The sequence below is a fragment of the Callithrix jacchus genome, chromosome 5 (assembly GCF_049354715.1).
Source record: "Callithrix jacchus isolate 240 chromosome 5, calJac240_pri, whole genome shotgun sequence".
In the NCBI taxonomy this organism is placed as follows: Eukaryota; Metazoa; Chordata; class Mammalia; order Primates; family Cebidae; genus Callithrix; species Callithrix jacchus.
In genome coordinates, this window is record NC_133506.1 from 134480391 (window position 1) to 134501775 (window position 21385).

General features: G+C 45.3%; 1 protein-coding gene across 5 annotated transcripts in view; it reads right to left on the reverse strand.

Moving 5' to 3' along the window:
- CYTH1 (cytohesin 1) overlaps positions 1 to 21385 on the reverse strand; it is a 104032-nt gene that overhangs the window by 40871 nt on the left and 41776 nt on the right. The window contains exons 1-2 of one of the 5 annotated variants that reach the window (XM_078374795.1): positions 6850 to 7206; positions 4855 to 4952 (exon numbers count right to left, since the gene is read on the reverse strand). The exons of 1 other annotated variant lie outside the window; for it this stretch is intronic. Coding sequence is in view for 1 of the 4 variants with exons in the window: in XM_017972891.4 (XP_017828380.1) it covers positions 18570 to 18597 (28 nt within the window). In the remaining 3 variants the exon portion in view is untranslated. Of the gene's footprint in view, positions 1 to 217; positions 341 to 4854; positions 4953 to 6849; positions 7207 to 18569; positions 18682 to 21385 lie in introns of those variants that run through there. 3 more of the 5 variants (XM_017972891.4, XM_078374794.1, XM_078374796.1) reach the window with 3 other exon arrangements.

Genomic DNA, 21385 nt, shown 5'->3' on the forward strand with positions numbered 1-21385 from the left:
AAGAACGGCTCAGCTGGGCCAGATGGCAGCACAACAAACAGCTCCTCCCTCCCCCAACTGCCACGTGCTGCAGCCATGCTTATGTGCCAGGGAGGCGGCTGAACCCCTTGGCTCTTTAAAAGAATAGCCACCGAGGAGGGCAGCAGGTTGTCCCTGCCAGCAGCCTGAGCACAATGGAGACAAACCAGAGGGAGAGCTGCCCTGACACATCACTCACTTGCCCTCCTCGCCCGTCACCAGAGGGGCCCCCAGAATCCATGCCCACAAAGGTTAATCTGCAAGGTGTCCGGCTGGCAGTCAGGAGGACGGTCCAGCATCAGTCCCATCACCACTCCTTTCCAGGGTTCTAATTTAATGAAGGGGATTAAAGTGACAAAAACAACAAGGAGCTATTGTGCTTGGCTGTGAATAGGAAAGCCACACAAGGGAAGCTTTCATTTATTTATTTATTTAAATGTTGCTTTGCAGATTTTAACAGTCGGCAGAAACCCAGAGCTGAAATGGGTTCCAGCCAGTGCATACAAAGGAGGACTGTCTTAAAGGGACAGAGCCCTCTTTCCAAGCCAGAGGACCATAAATGAGCCCACGGCGTGCTCTATTCTAAAACCCTGCCTGTGCTCCACTGGCCACAGGCAGACGCTGGTGATATGCCATGAAGTTCCCTTGAAAATGCAGCTCTCTGACAGCAGGTTCTGCTTGGCACACACACAGCAGCTGCCAGGACCACACTGTCCTAAATCCCCATGAAATCCCCGTGAAATGAAGGTGTCCAAGGCATGCTTTAGGACCGAGATGTCTCTCTTTGAGGTCATCCAGCTAGCTTTAAAATACACCACTTGCCTTATTTTTTTCCACCATAATTATTAACCGGCATCCTTCTTACAGCTTCTGCCTTTCAATGGATAAGAAGGTCCATATTTAAACCAGCACCACAGGGAAACATTTCATAAAGTAATTAAGGAGTGAGCCCTCATTTGCAGAGAAGATAACTATACAAAAGATAACTGCCTTAGTCAGAGTTGCTTCCAGGCCAAGGAGGTCATTGCCATTTCCCTTTCAGCCCCATCTAGCTGGCCTGCTGCCAAGGGGTGCCCTCCTGCTAGTCACCGCCACACCCCTTTACAGACCTGAAGTTTCATAAACACTGAATACACACACACACACACACACAAACACACACACATTCATTCTTAACCTTACGTTCTGCCTAAAACAGCAGCAGCAGTAGTGAAATAAAGCACTCAGGTTTTCTACAGCCTCTACAGAAACTGCTGTCTGCTCAGAGGAGAACCGGCTATTTACAAACCAGGTTTTTGGGTTCAAAAGTGCAAATCTGGGAAACCAGCTTCTTCCTCCACTTCCATAGACAACAGTGATCACAGGGCATGAGGGATAAGAAGCTCCAAATGTCCTGTTCCAGTATTCAGCACTCACTCACCAAACACCTGTGTAAACCCTACTAGTTAGACCCTAAACAAAACAGCCCATTAACCTCCCTCTGCACTACCCTAGGGGTGGTAAGTCACTTTGTCTCCCAGAAAATCCCAGTAACTTATAATTTGAAAAATTTCAAAATACTGGAAAGAGGCCAGGTGTGGTGGCTCACACCTGTAATTCCAGCACTTTGGGAGACCAAGGTGGGCAGATCATTTGAGTCAGGAGTTCCAGACAAGCCTGACCAGCATGGTGAAACCCCATCTCTACTAAAAATACAAAAATTAGCTGAGCACGGTGGTGGGCACCTGTAATCCCAGCTACTTGGGAGGCTGAGGCAAGAGAAGCGCTTGAACCTGGGAGGCAAAGGTTGCAGTGAGCCAAGATTGCACCACTGCACTGCAGCCTGGGAGACAAGAACAAAACTCTATCTCAAACAAACAAACAACAAATACTGAAAAGAACTCAGGCTCTGGAGACATGCCAATGTTCAACAAACTGCTAATCTCTCTGGGCCTCAGTTTTGTCCATCTGTAAAATGGCACTGCAGTTGGCACTGTTGTGCTACTGTTAGCATTGTTGTGAGGAATATGTGATGGAAAAAATAAAACAGTGAGCACAAGTAGGTACCCAACAAATACCAAATTTCTTTCCTTTATCTGTATATCCAATTCATGTTCCTCTTTTGCTTCTTTCTAACGATGTCATATTGACTCATTCAGCCTACATTTACTGCTCGCCTACTAGGTGGAAGGCAACGGGGGCACAACACTGAAGAGACTGATCTGGTTCCTCCCAGCAGGAGCAGCAGTCCCAGGAAGCATCACAGAGAAGGTGGTGATTTCAGGTGCATGTGTTAACAAGAGATCATGCACAAGCTGTGTGAATCCACGGCATGGGTGCCTCACCCAACTCCTGGGACGATCTGGGGACTGCCACTCTACAGGTAGTGGTCTTGGGTCCTAAGCCTAGTGTGGGGCCATATTCACCAGCTGGGTGACTCTGGGCAAGTTACTTTAGCTATCTGTGCCTCAAAGCAAACAGTAAGCTAAGAGGAGAGCAGGATGCTGTTTTAAATGACTACAGCTTTTATATCAAATGGGTTATGTGTATATCAAAATACGAATAACCCACAATAATACAAAATCTAGTAAGTTAAAAACTATAGGATAAGAAGGCAGTGCTGTGAGGCACGGCTAACAACTGCAGGTAAGGCAGCAAACAAGAAAAAAATAGTCGAGGATTCAAAGATAAAGTTCTTATAGACCATTACTACAAGTGGAGAATAGGTTGGTTTAGGGAATTTTTTTCTCCTCACTGAGAAAAGTAAAACTCCATGCTGACAGTACAAATACATGGGGTCAGATCTTTAAGACAGGGATAAGAACGCAACCAAAATTCAGAGTATCTTTCAGGTAAAATTTAACTGTAGAGAGATGTAAAACAAACAGTTGCAATGTTACCAGGATTTTGCTGGAAGCCTCAAATTTAGAGACAGTCCTCAGGATAATTGTTAGGATCAGAGGATGAAGAAAGATGGATGTAGAACAGGGGTGTGACTACAGCGGGAGACCCAGGTGACACTTTCTGCCAATAATACACTGAAGGTTCACACCTTCACACAGTCTATCTACTTTGGGAAACCAATTAACTTTCCCACCCACTGAGTCAGAAACACAGTAATACTTCTTAAACTCAGTACCTTAAAAAGGAAGGAAATTCTGATATATACTACAACATGGATGAAGCTGGAGGACATTAAGCCAGTCATAAAAAGGCAAAAACTAAAGGATTCCACCAATAAGCAGCCCCTGGAGTAGTCAAACCATCATAGAGACAGTGGAATGGATGTTGCCAGGGGCTGGGGAGAAGAGGAATGGGGTGTTAGGGAGTAATGGGGAGTTTCAGTTTTGCAAGATGAGAAAGTTCTAGAGACTGGGTGGCACAATAATATGAATGTATGAATGTACTACCGAAATTAACATGTATAAGACGGTAAATTTTTTGTTATATATATTTTACCACAATTAAAAATAGAGGCCTGGCATGGTGGCTCATGCCTGTAATCCCCCTAGCACTTTGATTTTTTTTTCTTTTTGAGACAGAGTCTTGCTCTGTTGCCCAGGATGGAGTGCAGTGGCGCTATCTCAGCTCACTGCAACCACCACCCCCCAGGTTCATGTAATTCTCCTGCCCCAGCCTCCTGAGTGTAGCTAAAACTAAAGGTGCATGCCACTGCACCTAGCTAATTTTCTTTTTTTTTTTTTTGAGACAAAATTTTGTTCTGTTGCCAGGCTGGAGTGCTATGGCGTGATCTCGGCTCACTGCAACCTCCAACTCCCGGGTTCAAGCAATTCTCCTGTCTCAGCCTCTTGAGTAGCTGGGATTACAGGCACACGCCATCACACCCAGCTAATTTTTATATTTTTAGTAGAGACGGGTTTCACTATGTTGGCCAGAATGGTCTCGATCTTCTGACCTCAGGTGGTCTGCCCACCTCCGCCTCCCGAAGTGCTAGAATTATAGGCATGAGCCATCGCACCGAGCCATCTCCAGAACTTTGAGAGGCTGAGGCAGGCAGATGGCTTGAGCTCAAGAGTTTGAGACCAGCCTGGGAGACATGGCAAAACCCAATCTCCACCAAAAAAAAAAAAAAAAATTAGCCGGGTGTGGTGGCATGCACTTGTAGTCCCAGCTACTCAAGAGGCTGAGATGGGAGGATCACGTAAGCCCTGGAATGTGGAGGTTGCAATGAGCCCAGATCGTACCATTGCATCCAGCCTGGATGACAGAGCAAGACCTTCTCTCAAAAAAAAAATTTAAATATAAAAGAAACAAAAATTTCACAGCAATATTCTAACTTCCCTGTCTGCTTACCATAGCTTCTTTCTGAAGAAACTATGATTTAACTTTTGTGTAGTGCATTTTAAAATAAGTATCTCATCACCAACTTGCAGCCTAACAGGTTTTTAAAAGAATGTACAGCCAGCCATGGTGGCGTATGCCTTCATAATCCCAGCACTTTGGGAGGCTGAGGCAGGTGGATCACCTGAGGTCAGGCCAACATGGTGAAACCCTGTTTCTACTAAAAATACAAAAATTAGCAGGGCATGGTGGCATGCACCTGTAGTCCCAGCTACTCGGGAGGCTGAGGCAGGAAAATCACTTGAATTTGGGAGGCGGAGGTTGCAGTGAGCCGAGATTGCACCACTGCACTCCAGCTCAGGCAACAGAGTGAGACTCCGCCTCGGAAAAAAAAAAAATTTACCGCCAGGCATGGTGGCTCACACCTGCAATCCCAGTACTTTGGGAGGCCAAGATCAGTAGATTACCTGAGGTCAGGTTTTCAAAACCAGCCTGACCAACATGGTGAAACACCATCTCTACTAAAAATGCAAAAATTAGCTGGGCAGTACGCACCTGTAATCCTGGCTTCTCATGAGGCTGAGGCAGGAGAATCACTTGAACTTGGGAGGCAGAGGTTGCAGTGAGCCGAGATTGCACCATTGCACTCTGGCCTGGGTGACAAAGTAAGACTGTCTCAAAAAAAAAAAAAAAAAAAGTACACACACTACCAAGGTCCAAAAAGAGTTAAATTAGCATGCAGCTAGCAGAAATGGTATTCAACACATAGGCAGGGGTGCCTTCCAGCAAACTGCCAATATGAATATTTAGACTATTCTAATTTAAATTCCTTTCATGCAAAAAATACCCAGTTTCCCCATGAAAAATAAGTCTATTAAAGAGATATTGCCAGATTCTGAATGTTTAGGGAAGACTGCAGTCCTATTCTCAGTCGTAGAGACAGCTCACCTAACAACTACCCAAGTTCAGAGGGGATGCTGCTTGGGCTTTCACTCACTACTTTGTGAACTTGAGCAAACAATGACCTCTTCCAGCTTCAGTTTCCTCACTTATGTAATGTCACCCAGGCCTTTCTCAACTATTTTATGAAAGGAAGGTATTGGCCAGGTGCGGTGGCTCATGCCTGTAATCCCAGAACTTTGGGAGGCCGAGGCAGGTGGATCATTTCAAGTCAGGAGTTTGAGACCAGCCTCAACAATATGGTGAAACCCCACCTCTACTGAAAAAATACAAAATTAGCCAGGTGTGGTGGCACATGTCTGTAATCCCAGCTACTTGGGAAGCTGAGGCAGGAGAACTGCTTAAACCAGGAGGTGGAGGTTGCAGTGAGCTGAGATCGTGCCACTGCACTCCTACCTGGGCAATAAGACCGAAACTCTGTCTCAAAAAAAAAGGAAGGTATTCTACCACCTTATTTTACATAAAGAGAATCTACAAATTTAATAAACCCTGGAAAGACACAGTTTGCATTTCAAGGTAGTAACAGAACCTAAGTGATAAAATTTTATCCTAAGAATTTGGTTTAGAAAAATAAAGTTAACGTCTACTTTCAATAAAAGCTAAAAACTGGAAAACAACCATTTTAAGAAGCTTAACCTCTTCTAAAACCTCACAGTGACAACGTCTGATATAGCTAGTGTTTCCTAGCAGCTTCTTTCTGGCACTTCACTGCTGTTTCAGAAGGATCCCAGGGACTGAATGCAGAGCTCCACAAGGAAGAACCATTTTCTACCACTAGCCTCCTTGAGACAAGTGGCATCGTCCTTCACTCCCTCAGGGGCAGCCTGGGAGTTCCCTCTTCCTCCAAACAAGCCAAATCATCTTGCTCACCCCTCCTCCCAAGGGGGCAGGCTCCTCTCCCCTGGGAGAAGAGCTGCCACTCCCCATGCCTGCCAGCTGCAACCAATGTCAGCTTGCACAGCTGGGCCACCACACCCCTTCTGTGTCCAAAATAGAGGTTTGGTGGCTTGGAAGTCAATTCTCTCTCACTTTACACTCGGTTGCTAAAATCTATTTGTTTGCTAGCCCTTTGTAATGCTCCAATTTTTATCTACATTGAAATATTCTCCCTTGGTCTCACAGCTGGAAAGGATCCCTAGCCTTAAATGCCATACACAATTCCAACTCCTTTTCTATGTGTATTGATGGAAAGAGGGCTACATGTGCCCAGGAAAGGTTCTTCCTGAGTAAAACAGAAACTCCGTGGGCGGAGGGACTAGAGGGGAGATCACCCTGAATCTGTCCCTCTGGCTTTCTGCCCGCCTATTTCGAACCTCATCGAAGCTGGAGGAAGAAAATTGACTACTGGCCTGTTCCTAAGTCTCAGGCCTAGAAGAAACTACACTGAACGCTTGGATACCTATCCAAAGGTGCAGTGGAAAAACCCTCAGAGGAGAGCACAGAATGCAGACCCAAAGGACAGACATGCAGAGACGGCCACACACACATTAGCTCCTGCTGCTGGGTGCTGGGTGGGAGAGGCAGGAAGGCAGCAACGCATAATGGGGGATCTGCAGCCAGGACTCCACACGCCATCCACCCACTTCTTACCCACGGTGAGTCCCCTCTCCTGCGGCCCCAGTGTCCTGGCAAGCCCTGGGCAGCAACATCAAAGCCTCGGCAGGTCACAGCTCTCCGCGTCAGAGGCCATGGTGGTTCTGTGCAGCGATCCCACAGTCCCAGGCTGCCGGGAGCTCCCACAGCTGTAGGTGCAGGGAGAGCTGGAGCAAGGACAGCATGTGTGCGCCAGCACAGCAGGGCCAGAGAAGAAGGTGTCCAGAGAAAACAAAAGCTGAGAGTACTGGCCCCGCAGGTGCAAACGCGCTGGGCCCAGTGGGGAAGGCCGGTGTGGACTGCAGAGATGGACGCGCAGAGCTGCAGCCCTAGCTGACGCTCCGAGTGTGTGCTGCTCCGCTCCTCCAGGCTCATTTCCATGAATGCAGTCACAGCCAGCCCCTCCTACTACCCCCCATTCTCGGCCTCCGGGGGGTGGGGGGGAGGGGAGGCACCACCAGCATTTGCGCACAGGCTGCACTTGCTTTCCTCTTTCCCTTAGAAGCAAAAGCCTGATGCCTGCTTTCACTGCAAGAATGCCAGCCTTACTTAAGATGCCCTCTCTTTACTGCATGGATAAACAAGAGACTGGATCTGGGGGGCAGATGTTCTGTTACCCCGAAGGCACAAGCCTAGTCCTTCCCACTGCCCTGCATCATCAGGTCAGCAGGCAAAGTGGCACTGACCAGACTGCTCCAACACTGTCCTGGAGGGCTTCAGGAAAAATGTCCTTTGCTCCCTTCCTCCAGGGATCCCATGCCCTCCGTTTCCACGAGGGACATTTTTACCCAGAAGGACTCGCCTCCTACTCAGTACACTTCCAGCCACCAATGGTTCTTTCTTTACCAGAGGCTGCTGCATTGCCTTCAAGGACACTTGCCTAATATTGGGTTGGGACGTTAGGCAAGTGAACCTTGGGGATGATAATACAAAATGGCTGGTGAGGAGAAATACGGCTACAGCCTGAGGGTAGTAGCTCTCAAACTTCAGATGGCAGAAGAAGCACAAAGCGCACTTTAAACAGGTAGATTGGGGACCCCAGTCCTAAAAGCATGAACTCCAGAGACCCAGGCCCCCATGTTATATAGAATACAAGGTTACTGCAGACCACATACAACTTCTGACTAACAAGGGAGGAGACAGAGATTTTTTAAACAATTCTAAAATAACCAAGGAGAGACAGTAGAGGGTAAATCATTGTGCTAGAGCAGGGTTCTTCAGTCTGGCCATTACTGGCAGAGGGAGCAGGTCACTCTGTGGTGGGGTCTTCCCTGTGCATTGCAGGGTGCTTAGCTATGTCCCTGGGCTCTACACACTAGATGCCAGCAGCACTGCCATCACCATCCCACTTCTCCCCAACCACATGTGGCAACCAAAACTGTCTCCAGGCATTGCTGAATGTCCCCTGGGGGGCAAAACCGCCAGGGTTAAGAACTATTGCTCTAGATAAACAATGAAGAAGGGAATGGGAATCCTAAAAACACTCCCATATCCTCCCTCCTTCCTAGTCTCCTGCCTTTAGGAAATCAGTAATGGGAGAAAAAAAAAAAAAAGGAAATCAGTAATGGAAGGCACCTACCCCTCTGCAAGCCCAGCCTCTACTGCCATGCCATGGGGGTTGGGCCGGCTGGGGAATGCAGACTGACGTCCTCATGACCAGGCAGTGCCACAAGGCCTGACCCAAATACGCTGGCTCTGCGTTGCAGCCTGTCTTTTAAGAAACAGCCATAGTGTGAACAACTTTAGTGTCAAGAGAGTAGTACTCACTTAAAAGAATCAGACCAAGTCCATGTAAAACAAATTCTAAAATTCTACATTCTACAAAATGTAGATTGAGATTGAGAGTCCCACTGTAGCACGTCCCTTGGCCCCCTGTCTTCCTCCTGCTCACTGTCTAGCAAGCCATCCCACCTCTCCTCCCAGTCCAGGGAAGATTTCACTTTCCCTGGATCCACCAGGGTGCTCAGTTACAACGTCTCTGCTTCTTTCCTTTTGTTCAGAAGCTCATCCCCGCCATCCATTGAGTCTTACCTCCTACAGGGAGAACTCCCTGATGACTCCAGCCATGCTCCCTGCTCAGTTTTTGCGTATTAACCATCACCTGATGACCTTCTCTATCACTTGGTAAATAACCAGGTGATAAATTACATGATACAAACACATTCAGAGAAGACAGCCTGGACTATCCACACTGGTTATCTACCACTGTGTATCCCAGGGATTTCACGTATATGTGAAATTAACCTCTCGCTTTTCAGTAATAACTTGTACTATAAATATTCTCATAACCCTTTTCTTAGTCCCAAGGACTGTCTTATTTTGAGGTGACATCACTGGTCTTTACACAAATACACATAAACACACACACTCTCTTCAGGACTGAAAGAGCCCAGCAGGTGAGTCCTGACCTATCCCTCTCTATGTAAGACTCGGTCACCATGTGCAAAGCTCACTATGCCTCTACCTTTAACAAGGCCAGCTTCCACTAAGCTGACAGAGCGGATCACAGCTGGGGTTTACTTGCAGTGTGTCAACCTAGGCAAAGGCTTTAGCTTGACCCAGGCCAGAGACTGCAGGTAGCAAAAACCTGCACTTTCAGTCAGTCAGTCCTAGGCACAGACAACATGAGACAAGGACATCAGCAGACAAGAAGTTAGAAAACAAGCTGCAACCAAGAAGCCTGCAGTGTGGCTCTCCTCATATCTGAAGAAAACATATGCCATAATACATACTGCACATTGAGCTTATGAAATCACAGCCATCAGAGAAAATCACAGGAAATGACTGGCCACGGAACAGGAATCTCTGGAATCCCAACAGAGAAAATGAACGTTTAAAATAATAATTTCTCGATCTCATAATTCAACAACCTTTTTAAAAGTTCACTGCATGGAAACAAGGCCGCTGTCAGTTACTGTGGAAGACACAAACCTGAAAAGACATGGTTTCAGCCCTCAAAGAGCTCATGTGTTACTATTCCTTTTAAAGAAAAAAGCAACCGACAGCTGGCCATGTTAAAGGGGTACAGGCATAGTAAGGGCCAAATAATGCTCTCTTCAAGGTGCGATACGGAGTGGGGGTCAGAGAAGAGCAGGGCCACGTTTGTCCAAGAGGGCTCCACACAAGAGCGGAGACTGGCATTCAGCCCCAAGCGGTCCAGGGAGAGGACAGTCCAGGCAGAGGTGGAAAGGGACAGAGTCTGGAAGAGCAAGCTCCAGGCAGACTGTGGGGCCTTTGAATTGGACATTGAGACAGTTGGATTCTATTTAGTTGCCCAGTAGGGCGAGAGACAAAGAAAGAAGCTCTGTGGAAGAGCCAGAAGCAGCAGCCCAGGCGCCATGAGAAGCAAAGGGCCTGGAAGCTTTGCAGTAGTCTTCACTGCACTGTGGTCTGTACTTCAACTCAGAAGCAGTAGCAAAGAAATAAGTGTTTTCTTGCCCTACTCTAGCTCACAGCTTCAACTACCATCCTTATCCAATACTAATTCCCCAAACCGCTACTGACTTTCCATCCTCTTTCCAGTTTTCTGTCTCAGGTGCAAGGAGTGCTAGCAGGAACCAGAAAGTGACCCTCTGACAAGTCTGCAAAGGAAACGTGCATCAGTCACCTTCTCTCTAAAGTGGAAAATAAGGCGTGAGGAATACATTCAAATCTTGCAATTCATCAGCATCCCAAACCCACTCATTCACAATGCTGCTGAAAGGTCCTCTCTGCCCATGAGGCGTCCCCAACCCCAAATCACCTAGGCCACAGGCTCCAAGCACCACAGACATGATAAGCATTCTTAGACAAGTCATGACTCTCAATCTCCCCTGCTTCCGTGCCCCATGAACACAGAGGCCTGGGGTTTTTTGGTTTTCTTTAAACTCTATTCCATTCCTTATACTTAAAAATGCCTCATTATTCTTTAGTAAACACTAAGAGCATAAAATGTTTCTTCAAAGAAGGAAAAACTGGCATCTGTTCCTGCTAAGAAGGGCCTGAAGATCGCTTGAGAGGGAGGTCATTTCTACCTTCACCTCAAAATAGAAACAAACTGGCTGCCCGTTCCAGACAGCACCCTTACCAGAGTTGCCCTGAGTCCAGGTTTGCAAAAGTTGGGGAGGAATTTAAGAAGAAGCTGACTAGGGCACTAGCCTTTCAAGTTGTGGGCAGGCCCAGGGTACTGGCCCCCTGCCTCCACCTACCAGCAGGGCGAGGCTGGAGCAGGTGTGGCCAGTGCATCCTTCCGGTGCCAAGTGGATGTGCCAGGAGGACAGGCTTCTTCTCTGTCTTGGCTACTCTCATGAGGCTGCTCTCGGACCGCCCCTAACTCCAGCCCATGCAAGGGGCAGAACTTGAGGAGGAAGAAAGAGGAGACCTGTGGCAGGGGCAGGCAAAGAGAGCAGTGAGGAGGAGCAAAAGGCAGACCAAGCCCTGCACCTTTGAGATCCAGGTCAGCACACCTGCTCCAGAACTAGCTCAAGAGGCGCTGAGCTGTGAGAGGCCAGTGAGTCCCTGATACCATGAAAGTGTCCTATGGCCTCCCTCCATGAGAAACTAATGCCCACCTCTAGGTGGCACAATGTAGCTGGTTTCTCTGGACAAACTCTGTTCTACCCCAAACACTGGTCAATCCTCCCCAGCCTCTCACCTAGACAAGAAAAAACACGGAAAACAAAGGGGACCTGAGAAGAGGTAGAAAGACCCAGCAGTAAAAGTCCTCATTCATACACCACAGTGTTTAAAAATATCACTTACATTACCAACATGATGTTTACAGAAGTGTAACAAAAAGGATATTAAACTTAATATGGGAAAATATACATATGAGAATAGTTAGAAAAATATGAAGGGAAGAAAGGGTAATGTGAGGGTGTAGCTACCAGAGATTAAAGCATGTGAGGCTTTGGTAATTAAAACTGCAGCAGAGAAGAAAAATACCAGAAAACAAACTCAAGAAATACTGAAACACGCAGGTAGCACTTTGAATCGGTGAAGAAAAATTGGATTATTCAGCCAAGGATGCTAGGCAAATAAACAGCCAGCTAGACATCAGGGATAAAACTAAGCTGAATGCCTACCCATATCAAAATGAATTCTAGCTTAATCAAAGATGCTAATCTAAAATAAAACCTGAATAATTCTAGAATAGAGCATGAATTAATATGGTCATAATCTTGATGAGTCTGTTCATTTGTGACATGAAAATGAAAAGCTTCGGAATGAAAAATAATATCCCATAAGCCAAAATGTAAACAACTAGGACAATAAATTCACAAAACATATGATGAAGGGTTAGTATATTTTTAAACAATTAATTAACTTATTATTTTTAGAGAGGGGGGGTCTCACTGTGTACCCAGGCTGGAGGGCAGCGGTGTGATCATAGCTCAATGTAGCCTCAAACTCAAGCCTCGGGTGAAACTCCCACCTCAGCCTCTAGAATAGCTGGGACCATATGTGTGTGCCACCACAACTGGCTAGGGTTCATTTCTTTAAGTCACAAAGAAAGCAGCATAAAAATTAGTAAAACAAAGATGAATACAGTGAGCAAAGGATATAAAAGGCAGATTATGAAAAGAGAAATACAAACGGCCACACATAAAAGGATGCTCACACTCACTACGTGTTTAATGCAAATTAAAACATGAATAACATACCATTTTCTGTGAGTCTGGCAGGAATGAGAATGCCAGATGACAGGACATGCTGCCAGGGGAGCAGGGTACACAGGTAGGCTCCCATGATGCTGGGAGAGTGCAACCTTTGGCACTGCCACAACTTCAAAAGCACCTATCTTTTGATGTGATTTGATTCAAACTTAAGAATTTGATTCTTAAATTCCATTTCAGAATGGATATGTTCCCCAAATTATAAAAATTTAAAGCTACTTAAGCACTATTTGGTAATTTAAAAGAATGAGGTGATTTATAAATGCTACTATGAAAAGATCTCTAAGACACATCCGGTGAAACAGGATGGCACAGATTACCTTCTAGTAAGTAACACCTCTGCTTGCTAAACACACAGGAAGCTTCTGAGAAGGCCGCACTTGAAACTGCCTACAGGAATCACCTTTCAAAACAAGGACTGTGGAAAGAGCAGGGAGGCTTGGACTCTTCCTCTTCTGTTTATCTGTATATCTGGATCCACAACTAACACAAAATTTGATGTTGAAGGTTTTATTCAAAGAAAAGACAGAAATGCCCACTTACATTTGCTTACAATACATTGGCCTAAGTATTTTTATTACAGAAGAAACATCCTTGGATTCTGTTCTAATGCCCATGAAATACCTGTTGTAACTGTGCCCATTCTGCTGTGATTTCATATGTGGTCTCTCATCTGAATTCTGTGACTCAGAATCCTGACTCTTCACAGAAAATACAAAGGGAAAAAAACTTTAGACACCAGAAGGAAAGGCACCAATAGTCACTGTCTCATAAAAAGAAATTCACTGGATCTTTTCTTAGGTCAGAAGTTGAGCTTCCATGATTCCTCTGCAAAGGAAGGAAGAATGTGATACAAGTCAAGAAATTATTTTCTTAAGGAGAAATGAATGTGCTAGGGCAAGTCCTCACACACCAACTGATCTATAGGACAGCAGAATTTGACTTTTCTGTCTCCATTTTTTCCCTCATGTATTACCTAGGTCTGTAGAATCAAACAAATCATGTAGTCAGGAGAAAACCAAAAAGGTAACTAGGAACATACGGACGCATGAGATCATCATAACTCAACGGTGGCTGTTTCAACTTATATTCCTGGCTGATCTGGGCTCCGTTTTCAGAGTTCCTCCCAGGAGCCACAGCCATGGCTTTCATTTGCAGAATAAACCAGGACTAGACTAGGTCACTTCTAAGGCACTTCATGGCTTTAAAAGTCTGTGATTACACTACTGTTAGTGACTCTGTCTGAGGTAATTACCCAGTGGCTCCAGCTGTAAGACGAAACCCGTATGAAAATTGAAGTTCTTCAGAAGGTAAAGAGGAGAAGATGGTGGCAATTTTAAGAGTACTTTTCTCTGGCCAGACCTTGGGTTCAAAATTAAAAAAAAAAAAAAAAAAAAAGAGTCCTTTTCTAAAAAGGAAGGAAATCTCAGCTAGGCTGAAAAGGAAAAAAAAAAAAAAGAAAGAAAGAAAGAAGGTCAGAGACAAGAACACTACAAATCCAGTAAAGCTGCCTTTGCAGGGTTATCAAAATGCAAGGGAAAAATGAGAGAATGACACTATTAAAAATTTCCAGAAGGTCTAGCCCTCCATCTTTGTTTTAACCAGCGGCAAACTGTATGCAGCTTCCATCCAGTGAACTGCAGCCACAAACCCATTCCAGCGAACCCTCCTTAACCACAGCGAGGGGTGGATGAAAACTGGAATCTCTCCTGCTTCCTGGGGCCACTCCTGCTCCAACTCTGCCTCCTGTCTGGATCTACAGTCCCCGACTTTGTCCTCCCTTTGGCCGACGACGCTGCAGGCTGATAAAGGCTCTTAAGGCCCAGACCTGTGCCTACCAAGACCTATGATACCTGTCTTTTCTCTCCACTGGTACTAACTTCCCAGAAAATTCCACCTGCTGCCTTCCACATCCCTCCTATTTAATTGGACTTTGGGTCCTGTGCTTTCATATTTCATAATAAAGAGAAAACTTGGGAGGCCATAGAAAGACTCAGACAATGGATACGGGTCAGCTTTCTTCAGAGGGGCATAATCCAAGCCCTTGTTTCTATTCACCTTCATTAAGAAGAAAGGGCAGTTCTAATCCTCTCTATAATAATGTGAGCATTCACCTCTGGTGTACTCAACAGGAAAGCCTATACAATTCAAACCAGAGTGAGCCCTCTTCAAAACTTGTCACAGCAGATGGTGATACAGGTTTCTTGTACGATGTGCACTTTGTACAATGCCGAACATGCTCCTGCTTAAAAATAAAGAGGTAACCATTTTTGATTCTGCAAAATACAACATCAATCCATAAGGAAGGGAGTGAGAAATATCTCGGGGGCTATGAATTGATAATTGCAGCACCTCAGGTCTTCCTGCAAACACCCCAACCTAAGCAACTTGTCCAACTAGAGGCTACCACAATCACAAGGCATGCATTAAAATGTGGGGTAACGTGGAAAGTTCATGTCAAGGACAGCATTTTAGATGCAATCTGAAAATCCGATATCCCATTGGAGAAGCCTATACTTTATTCTGTTTGGCATATTTTCCTACAAATAATACTGGTTTATATGCACATGGTATCTTAGAGCTTAAAACATTTTCTCATTTCCACTTTTTAAAACTTCCCAACAGTCTTCTCCCCTCTAAAAAAAAATATTTTCCAACAAAGCTCAACTGCATATTTCCTGACAATGAACTATGCACTGTTCTCATCAGTTTGCGGGTAAGATGAAGACTCAGTGAGTATAAATCATCTACCTCAGGTACGCTAGTAATAGAGCCCAATTCACACTCAGGTCATTGGCTGCATCCTCAGCTCTTTCTTTCCTCCTACTGAAATACACACATTCACTTCAGCTCAGCATTTACTGAGCATCTGCCATAGACGCAGCCTGTGCTTGGGGCTGGGATTTAAATAGCTCCAGTCCCTGCCCTGTACAGAATGCAAAGGCCAGTGGAGAGAAGCGTGGAAGCCAGTAGCAGCAGCACGTCTGGCCACAGCAGCCAAGTGCAGCCAGTACTCACAGAATTCCAGGCAATGCCAAGAGGCTTCAGAGAGGGCAGACTGGGTGCCAGAACTTGAAGACCAATGGATTCCCCAGATGGAAAAGCAGAAAGAACAGTGCATACCAAGCAAGATAAAGTTTCTGGAAGTGACAGAGGCCAGCAACAATGGGCACACCACAGGGCAGGGCCCAGGACACAGCAGGCCTCAACTAGTACCTGGGAGCGGGCTTAGTGTCTGCCTGTGAAGGGCATCAGAGTCCACATCAAAGATTTTGCATTCCATCCCAAAGAGACGCCACAGAGAGGGTTCAAAGACAAATTACGGCCAGGCGTGATGGCTCACGCCTATAATCCCAGCCCTTTGGGAGGCTGAGGTGGGTGGATCACCTGAGGTTAGGAGTTCAGGACAAGCCTGGCCAACATGGCGAACCCTATCTCCACAAAAAATACAAAAATAAGCCGGGCATGGTGGCATGCACCTGCAGTCCCAGCTACTCATAAGGCTGAGGCAGGCGAATCGCTTGAAGCCAGGAGGCAGAGTTGCAGTGAGCCAAAATTCTACCACTGTGCTCTCGCCTGGGCGACAGAGTGAGATTCTGTCTCAAAAAAAAAAAAGGCAAATCAAGGGAGACTAACCATTAACAAGATTAAATACCTTTAAAAAAAGAATAATTTCTGGCAGTTAAGAAAACAGTGCAAAATTAATTATACTGGTTAATTCTCACTAACACACACATACAGAATGAAAACTGATGAACATATGTACCAGGTATGAAAGGCAGAAAGCTTTTTTTTTTGGGTGGGGGAGACAAAGTCTTGCTCTGTCACCCAGGCTGGAGTGCAGTGGTGCGATTTCAGCTCACTGCAACCTCCGCCTCCCGGGTTCAAACAATTATCCTGCCTCAGCCTCCGAGGTAGCTGGGATGACAGGCGCCCACCACCAGGCCAGGCTAATTTTTGTATTTTTAATAGACATAGGGTTTTACCATGTTGCCCAGGCTGGTCTCAAACTCCTGACCTCAGGTGATCCACCCACCTCGGCCTCCCAAAGTGCTGGGATTATAGACTTGAGCCACCACGCCCAGCCCCAGCCAGCAATATATTTAATCTAAAAACCGTGGGTTTGAGATTAGTGTGGCAGAAGAGTCTGACTTCCTTAAAAAATATTTTCAAAAACCCCCATGTACCCTTTCTTAGGCATATTCTTTAGGGCAGTAAGTCTAGTTAAAAGCAGCTCTATGAAAAGCATAACTCTGACTTCACTTCTGCCCTCCCCTGGGATTTCAGGGACCTGCCAGAGGAAACTCTACTGGTTCCCCTCCCTTTACACCTAGCTAAATGCCACTCTGTCTCTCACGGCAATAACCTAGGGGCATCTATTTTAGCATGGTTGAAGGGGCAACACTGCCCTCAGTCCCAGGTGACAACAAGGAAACACCATGAAAGGGGGTGACAGAAATGCAGAAGCATCAGTTCTTTAAGGTTACTAGTTCAAAGCAAAGCTGCTCAGTAATCCATGTCCAAACTCCCCACCCCTAACCTCACGCCCCGCCTCCATCATGTCCACTGTGGAATCAGGTAGTTTATGTTGACTTTTAAAGCCTCCAGGATGGCCAGAGACTGAGTGCATGCCCAGGACAGATGTATAGATCCTGTGCTTAAACTCTGAGATGACTATGAAACAGCACCTCTGGGTGGTCTGAAGCTGGGCTCACCCAGAAGAACCAGCAGCAAGTAAGCATGAGGGACCATGTCCAGGACCACAGCCAGGCCCGGCTCACTCCTGCCGTCCTAGCAGTCATTAGTGTCCTCTGCCACTCTCAGAGTGTTCCCTTCGAAACTCAGTCTTGGCTAGTATGGATGCACCTTTCAGTTACAAAAACATCAAGCAGGAGTTCAGCACTGGCCTGGCACTGCCACTCGCTATTGTCTCCTCTTCAGCTACAGAAGCGCTGTTATGGACACCTGTGTGTCATTCCCTCCCAGCGTCTCCCACACATGAGGCAGCTTTTGGTGTTGCCTATGGTCGCTGTCCAGGATCATCTGCACTTAACAGGTATGGCTTTCAAATATGTGCTTTATAGTGAACCAGAGCAGGAAAGGCCTAAAGAGGACCCCCAAATTTTATTACAACTTTCACAAAATCCACTTTCAAATGTACCCTAATATTAACTGCAAACTTATTTATATCATGCATTACCAGCTACAAGCCAGTACACATTTTACTATTTTGTCTTACAGCATTACAGCATCACCATCTGATAAAGGTGCCACAATAAAATACAACAAAACACACATATATCCACAAACAGAACTCCTGTGCTAGCCCAGGGCTTTAAGACACAGCTCTTCAGCAGAATCTCTTGGGGTTTAGAAGCCACAGCTTGTCATCCCATTACTCATAGCTCCACTGTTTACAGGACGGGTGTGGAGCAGATAAAGGAAGTTCTACAGACCCTGTCCTCACAGGCTTCAAACAGTCTTCACCTACAACGAAAAGGAGAAGACCAAATTTGTCTTTTCCCTTAGATACATTTTATTTCATAAGACAATATTTTTTATCCCGAATCTCACTGGTTCTTCCAATCTGATCTCTAATGTCTTTACTTTTTAGCATCAGATTCTCTCCGGATATATGTGGAATTCCCAGAAGTTCTGGCCAACTGTTATTTCGATACAGGAAGTAGATACAATCACCAAGTATGAAGTGGAATCTACCAAGAAACACCCAAGGCGGAACTCTAACGAAAGCAAAGATTGGAGGAGAACTCTTTGGTTCAAAAAGACAGAGTTACCTTACTAGCTCTCTCTCCCTTTCTCTCTCTCTCTCTCTCACACACACATACCCCTGAAAAAGCCTCAGCTTCCTAACCACTAAGACACTATACAGTGTTTCTCCTGAAAACAGTAAGATAAAAACAAAAACCAGAGTCTAGGTTGGTCCTTAACTCCTCCCCAAAAGGTTCAGTAAACTATGTTCACAGGATTAAGAGATACCTAAAATTCCACTCCATATACCCCAAGTCACATCAGTCCCTGCCAGGGGCTGCGGCAGTGACTCACCATCCTCCTCTTCAGTTTTAAGGACCATCTTGTTTCCTTACAGCAGAACACAACAAGTCCGTTCTGTCCTTCAAGGACAGCAGTGACTTTACTGGGAGCCAAGTTTTCCTGTGGGGTCTGACTGGGAGGGGCCGGGGATACCTGTGAAGCTGTCCAGCCACTAGGACAGCTCAGAGCTGCTTCCTGAACAGACAGGCAATGGCTGGCCGCATGCCTGGGCCAATCAGCCTCCAGCCTCCAAAGAAGCGGCACTCCCAGTCACTGCCACCACCCAGTTCCTGAAGTCAAGCTCACGCACCTTCTGAGTGTGTTAACCGTCTGCTTCCCTGGAAGCAATCTCACAGTGGACTCAAGCTAATTTAGTAGCCACACTTCTAGTCTTTTCTCAGGCTCAACCAACGTCATAGACAGGGCTCGCTGCTGTTTTTCTCTTCACTTTCCAGTGCAGTTGTTCGTTGGTATCCAAGGGGGACTGGTGCTAGGAACCCCCATGCACACCAAAACCCACAGATGCTTGAATCTTTGAGTTTGTATAAAACGGTGTAGTATTTGCATATAAGTAGTACACACATCCACTCATATACTTTAAATCATCTCTCGATTACTTCAAAACCTAATACAATATAAATGCTTTGTAAACAGCTGTTAGGCTAGATGGTTTAAAGAACATTAAAAAAGTCTGTATGTGTTCAGTACAGGTGTGACCTTTGTTTATTTTCCAAATACCTTCCATCCACAATAGGTTAAATCCATGGATGGGGAGCCCATGGAAGGCCGACTACATTTTCTTAAAATGGAATCCTTAAAATCCCTGGTCCCCTCACAATGAGATAATAGCACATTTCCCAAGAGAATGACTAAGAGATCGTAATCATTACAGCAAGTTATGAGGTCACAGGCTAAAAGTAGAAAGCAGATATTAGAGGCAAAAAAAAAAAAAAATCCAAAAGCCAAACTCTCAGTATAAGTTTGGTTTTATCCCATTATGATTCCTAACATGTTGTACAAAAATATTCTTTTCTGCACAGTCCTATTATGTTCATGACACATATGCACTGTTGAAAATTAGAAAATAGTAACAAGAAAAAGAAACACCTGCATCCCATCACCAAGAGATAACCACTGATGACATTTTGGCATATATTTTCTAGACTTCTGTTATATTATATATGTTCTCTCTCTCTGATGTATATTTGCGTGTGTGTGTGTGTGTGTGTGTGTGTGTACATATTTTACATGCTGTTTTAAAACCATCTATTTTTACTTATAACATTTTTTCATGACTGTAAATGGACATCTATCACATTTATTATTATTCACAGTCTAGACATAACGTTTAACAAGTTCCATATTGTAAGACTTTTAAGTGATTTCCAATTTTTCTATGCATCTCAATACACAGGTGCACACGTTTTGACACTTCTCTTTAATTCTTGGAAGTAGAACTCCTGGATCCAGATATAGCTTCCCACCACACCACCATAGTAGGTCACACTTACTGCATGCCTACTTCTTGCCTAGCTTGATATGACCTAACTCATCCAATCCTGAAAACATCCCATAGGGTGGGTGTCCTCTCCATCCCCAGGTCACGGATGAGAACGCCAGCACCCAGAGAGGTTACACAGCTTGCCAAAGCATGAGACCTGGCAGCAGAGCCCACCCTCTGTACCATGCTCTCTGCTAGACTCCCAACCCTTCTCTTACTAGTCTTGGTTGTAAATGTAAACTCCTGGCCGGGCGCGGTGGCTCACACCTATAATCCCAGCACTTTGGGAGGCCGAGGCAGGTGGATCACAAGGTCAAGAGATCGAGACCATCCTGATCACCAAGGTGAAACGCCGTCTCTACTAAAAACACAAAAATTAGTTGGGCATGGTGGCACGTGCCTGTAGTCCCAGCTGAGGCAGGAGAATTGCTTGAAACCAGAAGCCGGAGGTTGCGGTGAGCCAAGATCATGCCATTGCATTCCAGTCTGGGTAACAAGAGCGAAACTCCGTCTCAAAAAAAAAAAAAAAGTAAACTCCTGCAGCAGCTTTGCAGGAAGTGCTAGACTTTGGCTAAGTCTTATTGGGGAGTTGGAAACACACACATCTACAGCAAGACAAGAGGGCACTGTCTCCAGTCATACTCCGAAAGTGACCACAGGTGCTGACATGACTCAAGGCCAGAGACTTCATCACATTCTCTTTTTTCTTGCCTAATAATAGCTAAATAAATACATATGCATGTATTTAAAAAAAAATAAAAAACACTTTGTTTTGTAGAGGAAACTAACATAACCCAACATGTCATCTTTTGGTTTAGTATGTCAAAATCACAGCTCTAAGTCCCACCCTGAACCATTTTAAAACCTATGTTTAATGATTCCCAAACAGCATTTCTTATCTTCTGGTATCGGGTCTGATTCACAGCCAGTGATCCGAACTTACAAGAGGACAGGTCACTTCTATTTTCTACCTACAGTCAAATGGTATAGCGTTTCTCTGGAATAGACACCCAAAGGCAGAAAAGCTGGTCATGAGACCAGAGTACTTAAAGCTTTCACAGATGCTGCTGAAATGCTTGCCACTCCCTCATGGGACCAAACTTAACTTCTGCCATGAGACAGCGGGAAACGGTTTCTCATTGCTGTTGGTCATTTGCACTGACCTGATTACTGGTGACGCTGATTATCTTTTTATAAGTTCGAGGTATATCCTCTTTCGTAAATTGCTTTTTCAAATCCTTGGCCCACTTTTCTATTGCTTATCATTTTAAAAGTTATTTGTAGATTACGAATCCTTTGTAATAAATGTTACAAATATTTTGTCATA